Raw genomic sequence first — 21823 nt, 5'->3', positions numbered from 1 at the left:
TACATAAATATTGTTAAAATTATTTTTAAAAAGTGCACAAAGAAAAGTCACATCAGATGTGGGATGAAATTTTTAATGAAACAGTTTACTTACATAATTTTTATTACAAAATTGGTCACATAAGAGACAACTTAATTAAATTAAAATTATTACATAATATATGCAGATGCAGGATACAATATAAATCTTGTGAATGTAATCCATACAGTAAAACTTCATTTTTACATTTCCTCGATTTTCAAACCAATTTTTTTTTTATTCCTTTTTAAAGAATTGGTAACAATGTATTGTTTTATGTTGGGCGAAATGTTTCATCTATTTCTAAATCAGAGATGGCGGGTAGGGGGGAATAGATGACAGAAATTATATTACCTATCTTACTAAAAAAACATTAAAATGAAACTAAAAATATCAATGAAATTTTAAGTTTTACTTTGGGGTATGATTTTTTACATTGATTTATATTTATTGGGGCATCTGTCACTAATACTCGTAACATAGCCACTTGCATAGTTTTTCCACAAAGTTATTTTTCATGATCGTATTTCACTGCAATATTATATACTAACTTGTTTTGTCATTTTTATCGTAACACAATGAAATTATAATTTATCAATAACATATTACAACAGAGATGAAGAACATTTTTGAGAAGGTAATATAAACAATCTAGGCATCTACAGGGCTTTGACCTGTCATTGGCTGGTTTATTGTAATACGGTTAATATTAACAGCTCCCCAGGGGTTGAATCCAGTCCTTGTCTACAAAAATTTGGACAAACTCAAAATATTGTTATAATTTATCATGCAATTATTTTTTTAAATTTTGCTCTAGAAATGACTTCAGACATTTCGAGTGCAATTTAAAGGTCACGATTCCATTTAACACATAAAAAATTATTTATTTTTATACAAACAATAAAAAACATCTATTGTAAGTTTATTTAAAAGGATTAAATATAATAATAAAAATACGTACCTACATAGTTTTATTTCACTTTTATTTATTATTTTCACCAGTGACCGGGTTTCGACATGACGGTCTGAGGATGTCGGTGAGTGAATGAGACTATATTACATATTTTTATTATTATAATTAAAATGCAGTTCCACCGAGAGATGTCAGTGGAAAAATCAATTTTAAAAAGATTAGTTGAAGAAAAATTGCATCAAGAACTCCCGAAGCTGTATTTAATAAGATTACTGTATTGATATTATTTTTATACCATATAACGTGTATTTTGCGCTACAAAAGTCTTCGGCATACTGTTTTGGAAGGAACGGTAGAGGGCGCAGACCGCGGATGATCCCGCGGAGCGTACATCGATATGTGAACTGTGCGCCGCATAGCCGGGCAAAGGACTGTGATGAATTGGGGAGATCCGGGTGTTTGCTGAGAATTAAAACTAGAATAATGCGCAATGAGAGAAATAGTCATGTTTATGTTCTCATTTCTTCGTCATCTGATTGTCACTGTTTTTTATTGTTCTTAAAGTGTAAAAACGAGGTTTTACTGTACTACCATAAAAAGTGTTACTTCCCGTCTGAATTTCGGCGATGAAAACCTTCCAAAGTCTAACAAAAAGAATTAGCATTTGGTAAACAGAGTCAGTTTCCAAATTAAACCTTCTAAAAATAATGTGAAACTAATGATTTAAAAATGATTAACATTATCTTATAATATATTATAGTTTTTATCAACTGTGCTGTGATCTTCCACTGCAGGTCCCGCACTCCTGATACTTTCCTCAGCCAAAGAACATAGATCTGAAAATAAATATTATTATTTTATTTTTTTGTTATTTTACAATAAACATAAGTGATAAAACAGAGTATTAAAAAATAAAGCATAATTACGTAGCAATGAAATACATATTAATAGTAAAAATAGTTAACAAAAAAATCCCACAAAGGCATGGGGCCTGTTCGTGGGTATACAAGAAAATGCTAATGAATTTTTGCTCCTATAATAAATAATGGACAGTTATAATATTTTTGTGTAACATAAGAAAGAAAAAATAAAATATTCTGTAAAAGATAATATGGTATTTTTTTTATAGTAATTAAAAAAGGAAATAAGAAATATTTAAAAAAACACAAAAATATTCCTTATTATTAAAGGGCAACAAAAAATTAGCTTAATTTAATTTATTTTATAGCTGTGTTTAAAACAGAAAATATGAATAGAAAATCGCTTCCAGTGAACAAAATCCTTTAAGCGGTCGTGATATTTTTTGTCCCTTTTAAAAGCTCGTCAGCAGTTGGGAAAGAGAGAAATTGGAAGGAATTTACGAAAAACACACCGCGACACCTAGATCAATTGAGAATTTTTTTTCTTGTTTTTTCTAGCAAATGGGGAGATCGAACCCGCCACACCAGTTTCACAGTTGACCTTCTAACCAACTGCGCTACAAGGCGTGTCAACTAAAGAAATTCTTCCATATTCCCTTATTTAAAATATTCTCCATCCCTGTTGTAATTTGTTAATCTTAATGACTCCCGAGGGGGTTAAATCCAGTCTTTTGTCTACGAACATTTGGACAAACTCAATTATTGTGAAACCAACTGGTCCAAGAAGAAGTTTAAAAATTGAAAAATTGTTTTCAGGCGTTGCCTAGTATGTGAAATTATTATGTCAGATGAATATTTTCACAACAATAAAGATTTCAGCTCTTTAACTTCACTTAAATCAACAAATGGAAAAATTGAAGAAATATGGATCTTCAAACATAGGCAAAATGGTGAATGTTACACAGTGTGTAAAGTGGCTACTTAAACCAGCCAATGACAGGTCATGAGCCCTGTAAATGCCAAGACTTCCATATTCCCTCATTTAAAATATTCTCCATCCCCGTTGTAATTTGTTAAAAAAATTATAATCAATTCATTATCATTACTATCCACACCCGGTTGTTATTTCCGCGGTTTTATTATAAAGAAATATTAAATTTTCGCTTAATTAGTTTTTAAAAAATTAATAGTGTTATGCAAAACTGAAGAAAGACACAAGTCTTTATGAACAGTTTCGGGAAAGGGTGGATGCTTTCATTGTATCCACACCCGGGGTGCCACAGGGAACTGTGTTAGCTTTTTCTGAAACTAGAATCGTGCGGCGTACGCGCTGTTTTTATTACTATTGTGTGCTTAGAGAACATTCAGTTGCTTTGCGAAAACCGTGCGATTAAGATGAGAATCATCATCATGGATTGCTTAGAAACTGAACTGTTTATTGATGAAGTGGAGAAAGCACCAGCAGTATAGGATGTACAATGTGTGGATTATTCCAATATAATTTTATTTAAAAAAATAAATACATTTTTGAACTGTAAATTCAAAAAACCAATTTTAATTATTGTTTATAATTAGAGTACTTCATTTTTCATTTACATAGCACTAGATTTTTTTTGTCAGCCTCGTGATGTAATGGTCAGTGCTTGCCTACCATGCAAGAGGTCTCGGGTTTGATTCCCGACATGGTTGATATGAAATATTATTTAAAAGATTGGTTTTGAACTTAGTTTTGTTTTCAGCTCGGCCGACTGAACCGCGCTGACATTACCGCGAGGTTTCTCCTGTATCTGCGCAGAGTATATTTTTCCGCAATCAAAATAGATTTCCATCATTACTGAATGTACCCTCTGTGTTACCTAGTCTAAGTCGACGAGCGCTTGTCGCGTGGTGGCGTGGAAGGGGATGCGCAGGATCCGCAGGCGAGTGTCCGGCAGCTCCGTCGCCAGCAGGCGCTGCAGGGCGGGCAGGGGCAGGATCTCCACCTGGGCGGGCCCCCCGGCGCCCCCGGCCCCCGCGGGCGGCGGCGCCGGGGCCCCGGCCGCGGCCCCCGCAGTGCCCGGCACCGGCTTCAGCACCGGGATGCAGTCGCTCATGTTCTTCTTGGCCGGCTTGGCTGGCCGCTGCTCCGAGGGACGGTCGCACTGGAAAGTTTAACATGCGAAGGTGACAAATTTAGCGGGTATGTTTGGTAGGAAATATAACTTTTTATTGAAGTTTATAAGCATGAATTAAGGTTTGCGACTTAATATTAATACCAAAAAGACCCAGATTATGTGTAACAAATCCTGTCCTGACCCTGATCAGCCTTTCTGCAATAATGGGCAGAGGATCGAGAAAGTTCACAGCTTTTAATACTCTTGAGTTCACACAACTGAGGATGGTAGCATCTTATTTTTTTATTTTATTCAGAAAACATACAGTCATACATAATAAGTACATATTAAAAACGACGATTTTCTAACATAATAATTTAAGTTTTCATAAATTATGCAAAAGATGTAAACATCAAATGTGAATAAGAAAATGTGAAAAGAATAATTGTTAACATTTGCGTTTTCCATGGAGGTTATCATTGGTAATAAAAAAAAAAACCGAATGCACACTCCGAGCCATCCACGCACACACACATGAACGCACATATAAAACGTACACAAACATATACATTACATGCGGCACATATACATAGCATAAACCATTCAATTCAGCAACTATCCCAAATAATCAACCGCATTAAATTTTTTTCTGTATAAATGCAACGTGCAGTTAAAAATGTGTACATCAATACTGAGTCCATTATAATTTCTACAGGTACATACAATGAATTCGAGGTATAATTGTTTTCACAAGTTGGTAAAAAGGGAATTTAATCTGGTATAGCAAAGAGGACAACGGACATCAATATTTTGGAAAAGATACGGCGAATCTACCATATTATTTAGAATTTTGAAAAGAAAAATTAATTCACATGTAAGACGCCTTTTGGCATGCACAAAGATCACGCAACCCCCCCAGGAATTGCTGGAGCAACTTTTAACACGATTCGGGCTGTCTACGGTCTAAACAAAATGTCGATAATTTAACTCTTGTATAATGCCAGTACCCTATATGGTTGCGAATCCTGGCACCCTACTAAAGATTAAAACAAAAAACTTCCGAGTTATACGGATCCCTTAAAAGAGCCTTAACCCAACGTTTTCTTCATACCTACGGGCCCCCGCCGTCCTGAAAGACGGGAATTAGAATCTATCTTTAAATTCTAAGAAACAGAATGATTGATGATTCCCATATTCTTATAGTGAATTATTTACAACTTGTTAAAAATGGCCACCAAAATGGAAATATTTGTGTAAATCATAGAAACGCAAATGTTTATTTTTTCATTAAAAAAAAATAAATTAAGGGATGCAGGATTGACGTGGGAGGAAGCGAGAGTGCTGGCTAGCAATAGGGTCTCCTGGAGGGGTTTAATGATGTCCACGTGTACCGCTTAGGAGCGGATGTGGAAAAGAAGAAGATATATGAGATGTATGTGTATGTAAGTAATATATTATGTATTTATGGGTGTGATTAATAGGCATATGTTTTCTCTCTAAACTGTTATAAAATATAAACCAAACTCAACAAGACGGCAATAGGGGATATATTTGGCATAATTTTAAACTAAAAATCTGATCTGTTTTGACCCTTATTAATATTAAACATAAGGTCGAAAGTCCACAGCACGTCAGAAACACTGCGGTGTGTCTGCCGCGTCGTGTAAAAGAAAACTAGCAAAAACACCGTGGCGTGATATCAGCAATCAAGATATAAATAATTACAGTTTGGAATAAAAATGCTTAAAAACTAAATTTAAAAAATTAAATTTGTATAAGGATCAATGAAATAAATCTACATACCCATGTTTGTTTGCTGACACGTGGAGCCGTGAATAAGGTAAATAGTTTAGCGAGTTACTATGTTGTACGCACCTGGTCGATGAAGAGTTCGGTGACACGCAGAAGCTCAATGGTGACTCCCCACACGAGGTGGGTGAGGGTCTTGCTGAGGCGGAGTACTCCCTCCAGCACACAGCGATTGGTGGTGGCGGACTGGGAGATGTACATGGGGATGATGAGTAGACGCCTCAGGTTGGAGCACTGGCCCAGCGCCTCCTCGAATCCAGTCTGACAAATAAACAAAATTTGAGAAAACATGTTTGAAATGTATTTATGTCATATTTCTAGCTTTTTCGACTGATCAAATTCCCCAAATCCTCCAAAGTTTAGTTCCAAAGCTAGCGTGTATAAAAACCCACTAAAAGTATTTTCTGGTGAATAATTGCATTTACCCGATTTTTTTTCGAAATAGAAACACTAAACTAATTGCTGACCGCTGGTATAGACAAAGCTGCATTTAGAGGGAAATGTGGGTTTTTTATTTTCAGACAATTTTTTTTATGAAACTGATACTAATATTTCAACAGAGATTGATGAAACAATGGACAATTATCATGATTTTTTATTAGCTAATAAATTAATCTAAAAAATCACAAGTCGATCAGTACTATTCTTATTAAAATCTGTTTAGAAATAAAGGAGATATAAAGGATTAAATTCTAGTAATTTGAATGGTGCCAAAATCAAACAATTCGTGACGTCATCAAGTATGACGTCTTCGGATGTTTTGAGATGTCATCAGATTTTTTTTCTTCAATGTCTATGGAGTATCGTAGATAGCTTTCTTTTTCTATGTGTCGTTTATTTACATTTACGGCGTCTTGTCACGTATCAATCGCTACGAGTAGTGATTTATAATTTTCACGATAAATTGAATTCATTTAGAAGAGGTTGAAAACCATAGAATAATAAAAGAAATTTGAGATGCAATATGTAATCCGTTTTCACTTTCATCTGTCAGTGCCTGGAACTGGAGTGCGGAGTGGGTAAGGGGGGGGCTTAAGATATTATGCATGGAAAACTCTCCTTATATTTCTATCTGTGGCCTGTGGAATTACCAACATTAAAATGAATGCTTTACTCGTGAACTTCTGTGACAAAATTTATTACCAACTTACAAAACAATCATTTTCGAAAGACCTTATTTTCCAAACGAAAATAATGAATGAAAATATTCATTATAAGGGTTTATATAAACACTAGAGGAATCTTTAAAAAAATCTTTTATTTGTAGAGTAGGTTAAATCCGATATTCCTCCTGAGTGATAATACCCTATTCTTTTGTACATAAAATGTCACTGTCCACAATCACTGTTTCTAGATTTTTACCAAGAAAACCAGTGACGAAAAGACTATTAATTTTAAGTTCATTGAGCACATTGACAATGCAGTGACTACTGTCGACAGGCCAGCTTCTCCTGAAGAGTTTTAAGTGGTTTCCTCTCCACATGAGCAAACTCTGAGAAGTTCCTGATTGGCCCACTCTAGAGAATCCTTCCTGATCCCAAAATCTTAGCTAAAATTTAAAGTAATTTAACTGCAGAAAAAACCCTTTTTTTAGAATATAAATCTTGTATATTATAAACAAGGTAAAAAATAATGCAACTCCCAAATATATTTTTTTTTTAATGCAGTGGTCTATGCACCATCTGGTGTGGATAAGAGTTAGATGATGATGATGATGATTCTACGAAGACGCATGTTAACACTGCCGGTGGGTAAATCCATACCTTGATGTCGAAGTTGATAAGTTCGAGGGAGGCAAGGCGGGGCAGTTTGGCTACGGCGGCTACGAGCTGGGCGCTGCCCTCCGCCGGGGAGCGCTCCAGACGCAGCTTGGCCAGGCGGCGCAGGGGAGCCAGCAGCGCCGCCCCCTCGGCCCCCGGCAGCCCGCAGTCCCCTAACTCGAGCTGTTCCAGCTGCGTGAGCGCACCCAGCGCCGAGCACTGGTGCTTCTCCAGTTCTGGAACATTCATTTTGGTGCCCTTTCAGTGCGGATAAAGGAATTACATTTGATACACCGAAACCTCTTTTTTGTACACTTACTGTACAAAAAGTATACCAAAAAAGAACAATGGTGGATAAGTTTCTTTGTGTAAAAACCAATTAAGGATTTTTTTTAAATTCAATTTTCTGTAACTTAATTTTATTAAAAAATATAACATGACAACAAAATATGTAAGTAAAATAGCATTTAAATGTGCTAAATATAGTATTGACAAATGTCTTTTTCACAGTAAACGATTATAAATATGATGAGTTAGTACCTTTAACAGAAGTCAGGCTGAGATGTTTCAAGTTTGTCAGGGTCTGCAGACACTTGAGGTCAGAGGTTAAAACCAATCCTGGAAAAGAGAAATAACTCTCTGAACAAAACCACATTATTTATTATTATTTCAAGTTCCTAACGTAGACAACATTTACAGAAAAAAATAGATTGTTCAGTTGATCGAAGAAAACAAAAGTTAGCACAAGCACATCTTTAGGATTTCCAAATAATTTTGACTTTCCAAAACGTCATACTAAACAACTCCAGCAAAATTATGTTTATTTAGGCATAAGAAACTTTAATAAGTAAAACCCCGAAATTACATCACCGCAATTTGCTTTTTCCCGCGATTTATGTATAATTTTTGTAGTTACATTGAATTTTGAATTTTTTAGTACATTAAAAACCCAGTTTTAGAATTTTTTCGTGAGATTAAAGTAGGAGAACTTTGCAATCTGTACTGAACAATGACAGCTTGAGAGTCTGAAGTTCTATCATTATACTAACTTTTTTATACAAATTTGCAATTTAAAAGACAGTTTAATGTGTTTTGTGAGCATTTATTACCGCCATTTTCGTGTTTTTGACAACTCAAGAGTCTGAAGTTAGTCTCTAATCATACCGCCTCGTTTGTCGGAAAAAATGCAAATCAACTTTATTTATAAATGATATATTTACGAGTTTAAGATCAAATAACTCTATAGGGAGTAAAATTCAGCCTTGTCTACTAAATCCTAAAATCTACGCGTGATCTTCGCCGATTTCTTCTAGTTTTTGAATGGGCTCACCGCTCATGCCCTTGAGGCGCAGCTCGGTGAGACTGGTCAGGCGGGCCAGGGGGGCGGGGTCCAGCGCGGTACAGCGCACGCTGCAGGCCCACAGCGACTGCAGCTGCGGCAGCGCTGCGCACGCGCGCTCCACGACGCTGGCCGGGCAGCGACACATCTCCAGCCTGCAACATGGCACAAGATGATGGGCACTGTGATGCCATCCGAAACCCACTTGTTCTTGTAGATTATAATTATTATTATCATCTTTTGAGTCCCAATCAGAACTAGCTCCCTCGGTATATTCGTAAATCTTAATGTAACATCTATAAAACAACTTTATGTGAAAGCTCTGTTACTGTACGCACACAAACATTATTCTCTACCTTACATAACTTCTTTCTCAAATACAAGAGTTACTAGATACTCCACCCTGATGATGCAAAAACAATTAAAAATTAATACAACCTTCAGTCAAAGAGGATTGGCCAACTACTCGGTTAAAGTGTACAATCTACTTCCATTATCCATAAGGTCAATGACTAAATACTGACAATATCAAATTGCTATTAAGAAATGGATAGTGTAGGTGGGTTGCATTTTACATTTTTTTTTTTTTTGCACCACAACAGGCCAGGAGGCCTAATTACAGTGGTGAATTACATCACAGAGCACCCAGGCTTGAGAAAAATCACATTTTAATTTTTGTGTTCTCCGTGCGTGAGTCAAGCGTCTTGACCACTACACCACGGAGGCGGCCGCCGCGTGGGTTGCGCACGGATCCATGAGTGGATCAAGCCAAATAGGTAAAATTTGTGTACTGTATATGAAATTTGGTCTACAGGTCTACATAAAATGTTTTTTATGATTATTTTAGTTTATATTGCTTATTATGTTAATGATAATTAGGTTTAATAGATTAATTATGTTTTTTTATTATTATGTTGACTTTGTTAAATAACTAATTTAAGGCATGTTTCACTTTCTGTAAAATGTTTCCCTCGGCACGGGACACCCCAGTGAGGGAACATTATTCTGTATAAAAAAGGAATACAAACATTGTAAAAGTATTAATAAATAAATAACAAAATAACTGCTGCAACTATGTAACTTCAAAATCAGCATTTTTGAGTTTACCACTAAATACACGTACACTAAAATCTTGTTTTTACGTTCCGCAATTTTACATTTTCCCGCTTTTTACACCAAAATATGTAGGTCCCATTTTTTTTCTGTACATTCTCATTCAAATATTCCCCCCAAACAACGATTTTTACATTTTTCATAACCCCCCCGGTTTTACGTCAAAATTTTTTCATAACTCATTCGATCTGTCAAAAAACGAGCCGCGTGCCGCTGCGTGAATGGAGAATAAAATCGAGGTAAATAAAAAAATATCTGAAACTAAATTAGGTGCAAAAACAAAGTAGGTGCAGTGTAATTGACCATTTTGTTAAAGTGTCTAATTTTGAAATTTTACTAAATAGTGACATGCAGTTGACGCATGTTTAGGAAGAATAAAGTCTTTACATCAAATAATAACGATGCAGAAAGTTTATAAATTTGGCAATAGAAATATTATTTGAAGTTTTTTAATTCATTTAAATTGCTTGAAAAAACTGAACTTTGTCATCGTTGCTACCTGAGGAGGGTGTCGACGGAGGAGATGTGTTTGATGAACTGGTCCCAGATCTGGGTGTCGTCAGGGGGGAGGAGCATCTTGCGCAGGTCCAAGTGTCGGGTCCCGAGGCGCTTCAGTGTCGCCGCAAGGCCCTGCCAGTCTGTCACCTGGGACAATGCGGAGCCAAACAATATTTAGTTCCATAATAGAAAGACGTTTATAAACAAAAATAATACTTTGAAACAGCTTACAATATGAAAAAACTGCAGGAGATTGCTGCGAGACATTGCATAAATTTATTACTAATCATAATTTGGTGCACATGTAGTGATATGGGATGGATATTCATATTATGATTTTAATTTTTGTATTTTTAAATAATATGTATGCTTCCACTTTTCATATCCCAACTTAACGCTCGTGGAGTTTGTAATACGTGACTTTTTCATTTAATACCTATATACTGTTAAACTTGGTTATTACGAGGAAGATGGGATCGACTGAATTAGCTAGTTATAAGTTAGTTAATAAGAACTACTTGTTATACCAGAGAAAGGTTTTTTTAAATCCAATTGTCGTTGCATATTGTCACCGAGGAAACCAATAAATATACAAACTTATAATTGCCCAGCCTTCGTACAGGTTGGGCGTGGTATATAGTTCCCCCAGAGAGTATAATGCAAAGGAACTGATAAAAGGGTACTCGCAAAGTTTTGCTTTTGACTTAATAAAGCTCAGCCGAAAAAAAGTGAGGGTTATCACAAGAGCCCGCCCAGGGCACTGCAGATTGAACAAACACATTTCTATAGTGAACCTTTCCGAAACTTCTAGATGTAGGTTCTGCAGTGCAGATGAGGAAACACATATCCACATTCTATGTGAATGTGATGCTTTACATCGTAAAAGGAGCTTCATCCTCGGGGGACCACTGGTTAAACCCGAGGATGTTAAAGAACTCGCCTTCTACCTAATGGCCTGATACTTTACGGATCTGGACTGGGAGGAAGAGATTTAGCAAAATGTAAACTCTCGCCTTCCACACAGTAGCCAGGCTCTTTATAGACCTGGGCTTGGAGGGGGAGAACTATTCATTCGGAGCCGTCACAATAGATCTTCACATGTCACAGTGGCGTCAGGAGCTTGCATAGCACTGACCCCCGCCTCAAAGAATAAGAATGATATATTAACAAATTACAACAGGGATGGAGAATACCTTAAATAAGGGAATATGGAAGTCAAGGCATTTACAGGGCTTATGACCTGTCATTGGCTGGTTTAAGTGGTCACTTTACACACTGTGTAACATTCACCATTTTGCCTATGTTTGAAGATCCATATTTCTTCAATTCTTCCATCTGTTGATTTTAGTGAAGTTAAAGAGCTGAAACCTTTATTGTTGTGAAGAGATTCATCTGACTGAATTATTTCACATACTAGGCAACGCCTGAAAACAATTTTTCAATTTTTAAACTTCTTCTTGGACCAGTTGGTTTCAATGGGTTTCAAGGGGGTAAAATCCAGTCTTTTGTCTATGAACATTTGGACAAACTCAAATATTGTAAGAATGATACAGTTCCTCCTTTCAACTCTGGCTAAAAATGTATAAATACGTTCTAAATTGTTAAAGAAAAACATTTGAGTTAGTGTTTTTAAGTTGTCAATGTGTAGATATATTTTGAACAAAAGGTGGAAAAAGAAAACTGTTTATTTTATAGCATTGTGTTAGACAATTTATTATTTTGGACGCTTTATTTGAAATTAAAATATGTGAAAAATAGTAATATTCAAACGTAATTTTATGAATGTGCTCCTATTATTATAAGATTATATAATTTTAGAAGAGTTTAAGAATCTATTTGTGACTCAGAAGTGCCCAAATTTAACTATCAGGAACACTACATGTCATAATAAATTACTATAACATTTCTAATATATCAAAAACAGTGTTACTTAAAGTGAACATACATTTATTCATAAATAAATAAATAACATAAAAAATTATAAAAATATCAAACCTCATACAAACGTTCGGCAAAAATGTAAAGACTTTGAATTTCAAAAATGCTACTCACAGAACGCTTGAATATCAAGCAGTTAAGAATGCAAAAGTATGAAAATGTTTGAAATTATAAATTTATTTGTATATGGCATTTCTGCCATTTAAATATATGTGGTATAAAGAGTGCTTAAAAATAAAAATATTTAAAAAGTCGAGTATGAAATATTAATATACTCGTACTATACACATTACAAATTACTTGAAATACATATATATTTTAAAGAAATTATACAATAACAAAATACATTAATCAATCAAATTATAACTATTCCAACCCAATCTCCTGAAGTTGATTTGCTCTTTTTGATAAAAATATGTTGGTCACTTTATTTTTTAAGTTCGGCAGAGATAAACTAAATATATCAAAATATGATGCATATTCATTCCCGGTATTCTGTAATCTAAAAATAGGTGAATTATATTGAGCTACCATTCAAGAATTTTGACAATAAAATATTGTAGATGTTCCGCTTAACCTAGGTGGTACATAGAATGAAATCAATTTCAGTAGATCAGGGGTATCAAACATTGGTTTTATTATTTTATATAAAGTCGTAAGATCGGTCGATGTTTACATATTTTTTACATATTTTTTTACATGTTCTTCGTTCTTGTAATTTAGTTAATTTAAGAGAGTCTAAAATTTTGTTATAATTTAATTGACTACTAGAAAAACCCATCTTAAAATTAATACATCTAAGAAACTTATTCTGAATTCTCTCAATAGAATCTGAGAAAGTGATTTGATAAGGTGACCATATTGGAGAATTATAATCTAGTTGGCTTCTAACTAGAGATGTGTAAAGATATTTTAAAGTGTTTATATTATTAAAATCTTTTCCGGTTCTAAGTACAAATCCTAATAATTTTACAGCTTTGTTAGATATTTTAATAATGTGTTCTTTAAATAATAATTTCGAATCGAACAAAACACCCAAATCGCTCACGGTAGAAACATCAGTAATGCGAGTGATGGGGAAACATCGATATCATATTTTAGTTGCCTAGTGTAATTAGGCATAGGTACGGAAAAAGGTATACCCATCCTGGCCAACATCTAGATAATGGTTAAAAATGCTCGGCAATATTTGTGGACTTGGTCAAGGATTTTGAAAACAAACATGATAAACATCTAATTTTATTTTTAGAGCTTTATTCTGCAGATAGATTAGAAGTATGAGTTTGTCTCTCTGGTACAAGCTGAAAAGATAGGCCAAAATACCTGAGAATTCTTCATTCGGACGGTTCTCCACAGGCTGGGAGTGTAGGCGACATCTCTCCACGAGCGACACACGCGGGCTGCGGACGACAACTCTCGCTTGTTGAGATACCCGAAGATTTGCACAAACATTCCGCACTGCAATAGAAAGAAGGCGTCGGTTGAATTATGGTAAAAACATATTATTAAAGCGGGGGAGAGATTTTTATTAACCCTTTGAGGTCCTTTGGCGGGAGCCACCCGCCCGAAACAAAAATATGCTAGAAGTCCTATGGCGGGTGTCACCCGCCCGAGCTAACTGTCATGTAACTTTTTAACTGCACGTTGCATTTGTACAGAAAATTTCTTCATGGGGTCGATTATTTGGGATAGTTGCTGAATGTACATCTTGAGTGGTTTATGCTATGTATATGTGCCGCATGTAATGTATATGTTTGTGTATGTTTTATATGTGCGTTCATGTGTGTGCGTGGATGGCTCGGAGTGTGCATTCGGTATTTTTATTTATTTTAATTTATTACCTCCATGGAAAACGCAAATGTCAACAATTATCCTTTTTTCACTTAAAATTCTTATTTATTTTTTATTTTTTGTCACATTAAATGTTTATATCTTTTTAATTTATGAAAACTTAATTGGTCTTTTTATGTTAAAAATTGTTGTTTTTAGTACTTATTTTGTATGACTGTATGTTTTCTAAATAAAATAAAAAATAAAATAAAATAAAATAAAATGTAAAAAACGCGGCAAATTTCTTATTTCTTCATAAAAAACTTTTTGCTACCATCTGTTGTAAGACAAATGAAGCTTCCCTACAAACAAAGAAAAAATAGTTGATAAAACAGATTTCTATTTGAAATTACGGAACAAAATAAATCAAATATGTTTAACTGTCATTCAATGTTTGAAAAAATAGGAAGACTTTGTACTCTGGACATGAAAGAACGCTTAGATAGCAAACCACACTTCTTAGCCAAGAGAGAAAAAAGCCAAGAGAGAAAAGAGTCAATTTTTAAACAACCATAATGGTAGTAAGAAAATGCGTTTTTTTTCAAACAAATACGTTGTCAAATGAATAATTTTTGTATTTATTTGGAAATCTATTTCCTATTGTATTCTTTTTGCAAAAAATAATTCAGAGCTAGCTTCAACAAAAAGTGTAAATTAAATATACTCAAAGGGTTAAAATACATCATTTTTAATTAGGCGAAAAACTTGATTTCAATATAAAGTAGAAACTATATCAATGTACAACACAATATGTCATAATATCTAAGCACAAAGTTTTCAATGAACAATTTTATGAAGACGTGATCTGGAAATTTCTTAGACATCAAAAATTGTAAACTTTCGGTTTAATTTTTTTTTAAAGCAGTTCATCACTAATCAAAAATGGATGCCAACTTTGTTAAACCTTCATTAAACTGTCTTACCCATCTCCTTACCATTGAATAACTCATCGCATGTTCTCCGCACACTTCACAGATCTATTGATGAATGTTACTGGTTCAATGTTCTTCGCATTATGGAAACGAATTGCAGACCTAATCTCACAAGCGGCGGTATTTTAAATTTGATTCTGCATTTCAAACAAGCACTACAAAGCGTACACAACAGTCAGCTAACTCGGAATTGCTTCAGCTCCTGAAGAGGTCGGGGTAAGTTCCACGCGTGCGCGCAACTGCAAACGCAGAACTTACACTCCGGATATACCATGTATACAAGGTCTGGGAATTTTTTTTGAACCTCATAGATCATACATATTATGTAGGTAGATGGGAAACTGAAAAATACATCTCTAGATCTTTTGAGGGGTTTTGAGATTATTTGTACAGTTGAATATGGAATACTTTCTTTACCTGCATGAGGGAGGTGAGGGCAGCTTCCTGACTCTGCGGGCCAGATTTGGCTTTAGTGGCGGTTTTACTCAGTCTTCCTCTCTTGGCTGTTGGAAAACCAATTTCGCTTTATAAAATATCAATTTTTAATTTTGATTTGACAAAAACTTGATCATTTAGTTCGTAAGTTATTTAGTTAGTTCCAGTGTTCTCTTTCTGAGCACTGAACTGAGGAACATTCCTCGTGGTAAATTTAAAAATATTCCATTTTTTTTTCTTCTTTCATAATCTGAAAATGGAGTAAATCCTTAATTTCTAATACTAGCATCTATTCCACAAACCCTAAGCCCTCCCCTACACAGCCGCTTCCCTTGTCCGCGTCCGGTACATATTGCTTGTTGGTTAATTACATTTTTTTTTGGGGAGGGAAAGTGGTTTGTGGAAGAGATGCTAGTCCATGAAATTAAAGATTTACTCCATCTTCGAATCATGAGAATTTTTTTTTTTTAAACTTCAAAATTAGTGTTTCATACATAAATTTTATATGTTAATTTTAATGAATGATTGTATGTAAGTTTTATTAACAAAATACCCAAAATTTGTGTTTTTTATATACTGGTTCTATTTCAAATGAAAAACTAATAAGATTGGTAAATCGTGACAGTTCAGAACCTACCGGGAGTTCCATTAGCACTGGCTTTTGTCACTTTGGGAGATTTAACCGGAGTGACGACTTTGGGTGATGATATTTTTGGTGTAACTACAGGTTTGGCCTTCTTCTTCTCGGTCGGGGACTCTGCGGCGGGTTTACTGAAACCGAAATCACAACACATCAGAATCGAACACAAACCGACACTCGGCTACAAGCGGCACTGACAAGAGAGTACTTGGCGAAAATGAATTTAAAATTTCGAGGTTCACGATGCAATGCCGCCATCTGTCAATACTGCGCGACACAGTTTTAAGTGTACGTAAAGATCATCGTGACTCAATAAGTGCTGATTGAAATACTGAGCTGACACTTCATAAGTGTCGTAATATCATGATTTTTTAGTTGACCAATAAAAACACATTTTTGTATCCTCCCTGAACCTGTAGTCCCATGTAAAAAAGTAAAAACCTTATCTATCCCCGCGAGAAGATTCAGAATAGCAGCCCTGGTGAATTGTATGCAATGTTATTTTTATTATTGTTCCTATGTGAAACCTTTGATCTAGTTATCTGTCGTTACTTTGTGGATATTCAACAATGTTTGAGTATGTCCAAATGCTTGCAGACTGGCTGGGTTGCTTCCCTAGGGAGTTATTCATATTTAAATTTATTGCAACAGAGAGGGAAAACATTATTCAGAAGGGAATATGGAAGTCTAGGCATTTACTGGGCTTATGACCTGTCATTGGCTGGTTCAGGTGGCCACTTTACACACTGATAAAAATTTCAGCTCCTTTACTTCACACAAGTCAACAGATGGAAGAGTTGAGGAAATGTGGATGTTTAAACATGGGCAGAATGGTGAATGTTACACAGCGTGGCCACTTAAACCAGCCAATGACAGGTCATAAGCCCTGTAAATGCTTAGACTTCCATATTCCCTACTCAATCATGTTTTCCCTCTCAGTTGCAATAAATTTTAATTTGTGGGTATTATTTAATTTTGTATGACTGTTGGTTTCAATAAAAAATAAAAGAACTATCGTAGACTGGAGGAGATGCAATGTTTCCTATGAACCGATCCCTATAAATAGAGTATTTTTTTGTAAATATTTATTTTATTTTACTAGAGTAGAGTACAGTTTTGGAATTGAACTAAAATTAGTCTGATTGTAATTAAGTTCTATAGCTGTCATCGTGCGATATTATTTTATCGAGTTGCTCAAGTTCTTAAGCAAACGGAGATCGTGATCAACACCATGCAGGATGATTGTGAATTTGGCAGAGGATTACATGGGAAAAGGACACGGGTAAAATAAAAATGTATTAACTCGAAATTAAAGTCATTCCATATTCTTTCGCGATAATTTATCTGTAAACAGAAGAAAATAAAGAACATTTCATAATATACAAAAGCAAAAATAGAAAATCATATTCAAATAAATGAAGACCTCGTTTTAAAAACATCAAATGTCTTAGGATTGATTGGATCTTATTATTCTCTGTCTCTGCGTCTATACAATGGTTATTTCTATGATAATCGTAGGTACCTCAAATTCACTGTTGAAAATACGGTGTTTTTGTGAAAACAGCAATTGTACATTACAATTTGTAACAATGAACAAAAAATATCCCTTAATTACCATTTCTATCACTATGTAGCGCGCGCTACTATCACTCATTGCTTAACAGTTCAAAGGTGGATATTAATTAAAATATAGGTTTTTAGCAGTGTTTACTCAGTATTTTTACAAATCTAAATATGGAGGAAACCGCTATTTTTATTTAAACTATTTATATGAATTTTTGTTTAGTTTGCACTAAAAACCACAATGGTGCAACTATTGTCCGAAAACAGCAAATGCCACATGAACACTATATTTAATATTGAAATATACACAAAATATGTTCAAACATTTCAATTTCTATACAGTGCACTTAAAGTATATCTATGATTTTATTTCATTAGGACATAAAAATAATAGTAAACCCACGGTATTCAGTTTAAACGCTCCTGAAAAATTGTTGGTTTGCCACATTTGAGGTTTTTAAAACAAGGTCTTCAATTTTTAGCAGTATTTTTGGATTGGTCTCAATCGTCAGAGTTGCTCGGTGGAACGTTCAAAAGAATATGAAAAATCTTCACGTTTTAAGTTTTCGGGTGATGTACTATAACACACGACAAGGAAATGCAAGCAAACTGTTCATTTCAAGACTGATGGATATTTCGTTAAACAGAGATGAAGAATTGAAGAAATATGGATGCTTAAACACCGGCAGAACGGTGAATGTTCGAGTGTTAAGTGGCCGTGTGAACCAGCCGATGACACGTCATACGCAGTGCCGTGCCTAGGCTTCCATATTGTTGAAATATCGATCAATCTTGACAAACTCACTGAAGGAAGTACTTGCCTACAAACATTTGGAAATTATTCAAATCAAGTAACCAACAAAATTTTATTATTTACAAATTGTCGGCAAAAAAACATTATGAATTATTTATTTGATTACAATGTAAGGAAAGGTTGCCAGTTCAAAGGTGTTTAAGTGTCTCGAAAAAGGAAATTTTAACCCTTTAACATCCTTATCAATTCTGGTGGATATAAAAAATATTTATGTGAGGAGGCATGGCAACCGTTTTTCAGTTCCGGCCAGATTGCCAATTTTATTTTATTATCAAAATAATCATCTACACATACAAGACATGTAAAGGTTCATTAGTAAGTAAGTACTGTATAAAAGTAAATCAATTAATCAAAATTTTTAAAAACATATGATGCACTCTGGATTGAAATAATTATTTTGATAAATAACTAGTCCTGGTCCAATAAAATCCCATTTAACATTATACATACTGACGCGCTCTGTGGCCCCTAGTTAAAAGATGTATCTTGTTACTATTGAATATGACATCTTTTGACGATAATAGGGAAATATCACATACTACGAATACCGATAAAAATGGATTTAGAATAATTAATTGTATTTTCAAAATCAATATGGATATTGTGGAGAAATGTTTTCATACATAAATTTAAAAAAGAAATTTAATAAAAATACGTTGCTAGAAAAACTGATTCGTGATAATGTTCTAAACAAATTTCAATGGCCAGGAACAAATAAACATGAATTGCGACATATTAGGGGCGTGGCCAATGGAATTACCGTTTTTGCGAGAATTCAAAATGACAAATTTAAAAATACTTTTTATGCTACTAATAATTCCCAAAAAAATTTTCGGCGGACGGAAAACGCAGAATCACCAATGTCTAAATTTAATTAAGATCTTTTTCTAAACTTGAAAGCATTAAAAAAAAAAGAAGTTTTTATATATAGTCGAACTTGGTTATAACAATTACAGAAATAGCGAGATTTCAGATATAATGACGAAACATTAGTTGACATTTAAGTTTGAGGTTTTTTCAATACATTTATTCACTTTTATAACGAGCTTCTTCCTCGACATACCGAACAAAAACATTGTCAACAGTTGAGCAAAACCTCTTCAATTGTTTAAAAATATCATTTTTGAAATAAGAGCTGGGCGTTGGTATCGGTTTACGTTTAGGATACTATGTAAGTGTCTAAGTACCTAATTGGTGTTTTCACCAACAGTATTGACAAAGTATCACATATATTGAAATTGAAATTACGTGTAAAAAAATCCAAGCTTTGTGAACTCAGTAAGCACAGGCTCGACACCTCATTACAATTTACAACTTCTTTTGTAGTTAATGAATGGCATCCTTGTTTCGGAGATTTTTGCAACACGACTACTAGCATAAGTGAAATTTGTATTACTACTAAAATCGCTTTAATGAAATTTTATCGACTTCTCTTGGTTTAAAATCTTCTCCTTATATTGCTTTTTTCAAATTTTAAAGATTACTTGCTATACTTGTTATTCCTTCTTTATTTTTCCTTTTTTCTCTGCTGCATTGGCATGTTTTTATACTTTTAAACTACTTTTAATTACTTATATTATATATGTAAATAAAATCAATATATTGCTGCTCTTACTATAATGTGTCATTAATTTTGAAGATGTTTTTTAAATTGACCTCAATTTATTGTCTTATATTTCACTTAAAGATTCTTCTCATCGTTTCTTTGAATCCCTTAAAATAAATATGTGTATATTTATGTTTTTCCTTTTTTTTAAAAATGTTATTACTATTTTATTTTATTTTTACATCTGAGCATGTTTTTCATTCTTTATTTCAATTCTTAATTTTTAATTACTCTTACAAATTTTCTTCATCTTTAATATTATTTCCATTTGTAAATACTCACTACAAACTTTAAAATATCTTTTTTTCACTTAAATTTTAATTTTTCAACAACTTTCATTTATGTTTTTCTTTTTCCTTCTCTTTTTTATACTTTCATAATTAACCTTACATATAATTGCTTTATAATATGGAAACTTCACTGGTTCATTAGAATTAAGTCTAATTGTGTAAAATATTAAACTTTGTAACTGTACTGCATGTTTCCTGAATAAAAGAAAATAAAAAATAAAATAAAAAAAATAAATAAAAATAAAAAGTGTTTCAATTTGCGAAAAAGTGGCAATTATTTGTAAAATAGGACGTGGCGCGAAATATGTTGTAGTGCGTAAAAAGTTTTCTATATCCTTTTCACATTGTCAACAAATACAAATGTGTATTTATCAGAATTTGAAATTTAGAAATTGGTATGTTTATAAGGATTTATTATAATTTTCAATAGCGACAATATGCAATGGCGATTGGATTTAAAAAACCTTTCTCTGGTATAACGAGTAATTCTTATAACGAAAAAATTCAGTCGGTCCCATCTTCCTCGTGATAACCAAGTTCGATTGTATTTAGGAGTAGTTTAGCAATTACACATTGATAATAGTGATGTTTTTTGTTGATATTTCTTGATAAAACTCCATAGTTAATGATTATGATAAAATTATAAAAGATGATTTGATCTTATCTCCAAAATATGTTAAGAATAGTATAAAAACTGTAAATGAAGATGCCTACTTAGGCGAAAGCGCTCGTTGGTCAAAATAATAAAAAGTAAAACTAAACCAAGAAGTTTCATTGATAAGTTAATTTTTAATTTTATCATAATCATCAATTAGACATTGAATAAAAAAAAATTGTCTATTCGATATTGGTTTTCCCAAAAACAGTGGTCACGGACAGTGGCATTTTTGCATTAAACCCTCTTAATTGAAGATAACCTAATTTATTTTAAGCCTTGATAAGGGAGCAGTCATGTTCTGAAACCGGTTGTCAAATTAAATATACGTAGTTATTTTAAACAAAGTAAATATTGAGTTACAATATTGAATATGAAGATCACAAAGTTAATGGTTGAAATATTATTTTTTTAATTTAAATCAGCTATAAAGATATTTTATAACACCATTGAAAGTAAAAAATATTGTCGCAATCATTATATACGAATTTCATAAACAATTTTTAATATGAAATGAACGAGTAAAATTATTTGAATTTAAAGTAGGTACTGCAAAATAATAACTATGTTATTTTCATATGGCAATACTAAACCATAGATAAAAAAAAAACGCACAGACGAAGCCCGAAGTTCCAAAACAAAGATTGATCAGCCATAAAATAAATTAAATACTTTACCATAGTATTAATTCTGATATATAATACTATCACTTTTCAA

At 33.6% G+C, this 21823-nt stretch overlaps 1 protein-coding gene across 3 annotated transcripts in view; it reads right to left on the bottom strand.

Annotated features, from left to right (window-relative positions):
• Positions 1 to 1629: 1629 nt before the first annotated feature.
• The window catches only part of LOC148278854 (uncharacterized), a 52115-nt gene continuing 31921 nt past the window's right edge, over positions 1630 to 21823 (bottom strand). For all 3 annotated transcript variants that reach the window (XM_088230786.1, XM_088230788.1, XM_088230787.1), the window contains 10 exons: positions 16176 to 16309; positions 15521 to 15606; positions 13665 to 13799; positions 10405 to 10550; positions 8784 to 8947; positions 7994 to 8071; positions 7457 to 7689; positions 5760 to 5954; positions 3648 to 3932; positions 1630 to 1767 (listed from right to left, as the gene is read on the bottom strand). In XM_088230786.1, coding sequence (XP_088086912.1) covers positions 3648 to 3932; positions 5760 to 5954; positions 7457 to 7689; positions 7994 to 8071; positions 8784 to 8947; positions 10405 to 10550; positions 13665 to 13799; positions 15521 to 15606; positions 16176 to 16309 — 1456 coding nt within the window. In that variant the 3' untranslated portion in view covers positions 1630 to 1767. The remainder of the gene's footprint in view (positions 1768 to 3647; positions 3933 to 5759; positions 5955 to 7456; positions 7690 to 7993; positions 8072 to 8783; positions 8948 to 10404; positions 10551 to 13664; positions 13800 to 15520; positions 15607 to 16175; positions 16310 to 21823) is intronic.

Source organism: Micrasema longulum, unplaced genomic scaffold (assembly GCF_059751315.1).
Source record: "Micrasema longulum isolate JH-2025_06_02 unplaced genomic scaffold, ASM5975131v1 h1tg000818l, whole genome shotgun sequence".
In the NCBI taxonomy this organism is placed as follows: Eukaryota; Metazoa; Arthropoda; class Insecta; order Trichoptera; family Brachycentridae; genus Micrasema; species Micrasema longulum.
This window is presented reverse-complemented; position numbering and strand designations above follow the sequence as displayed.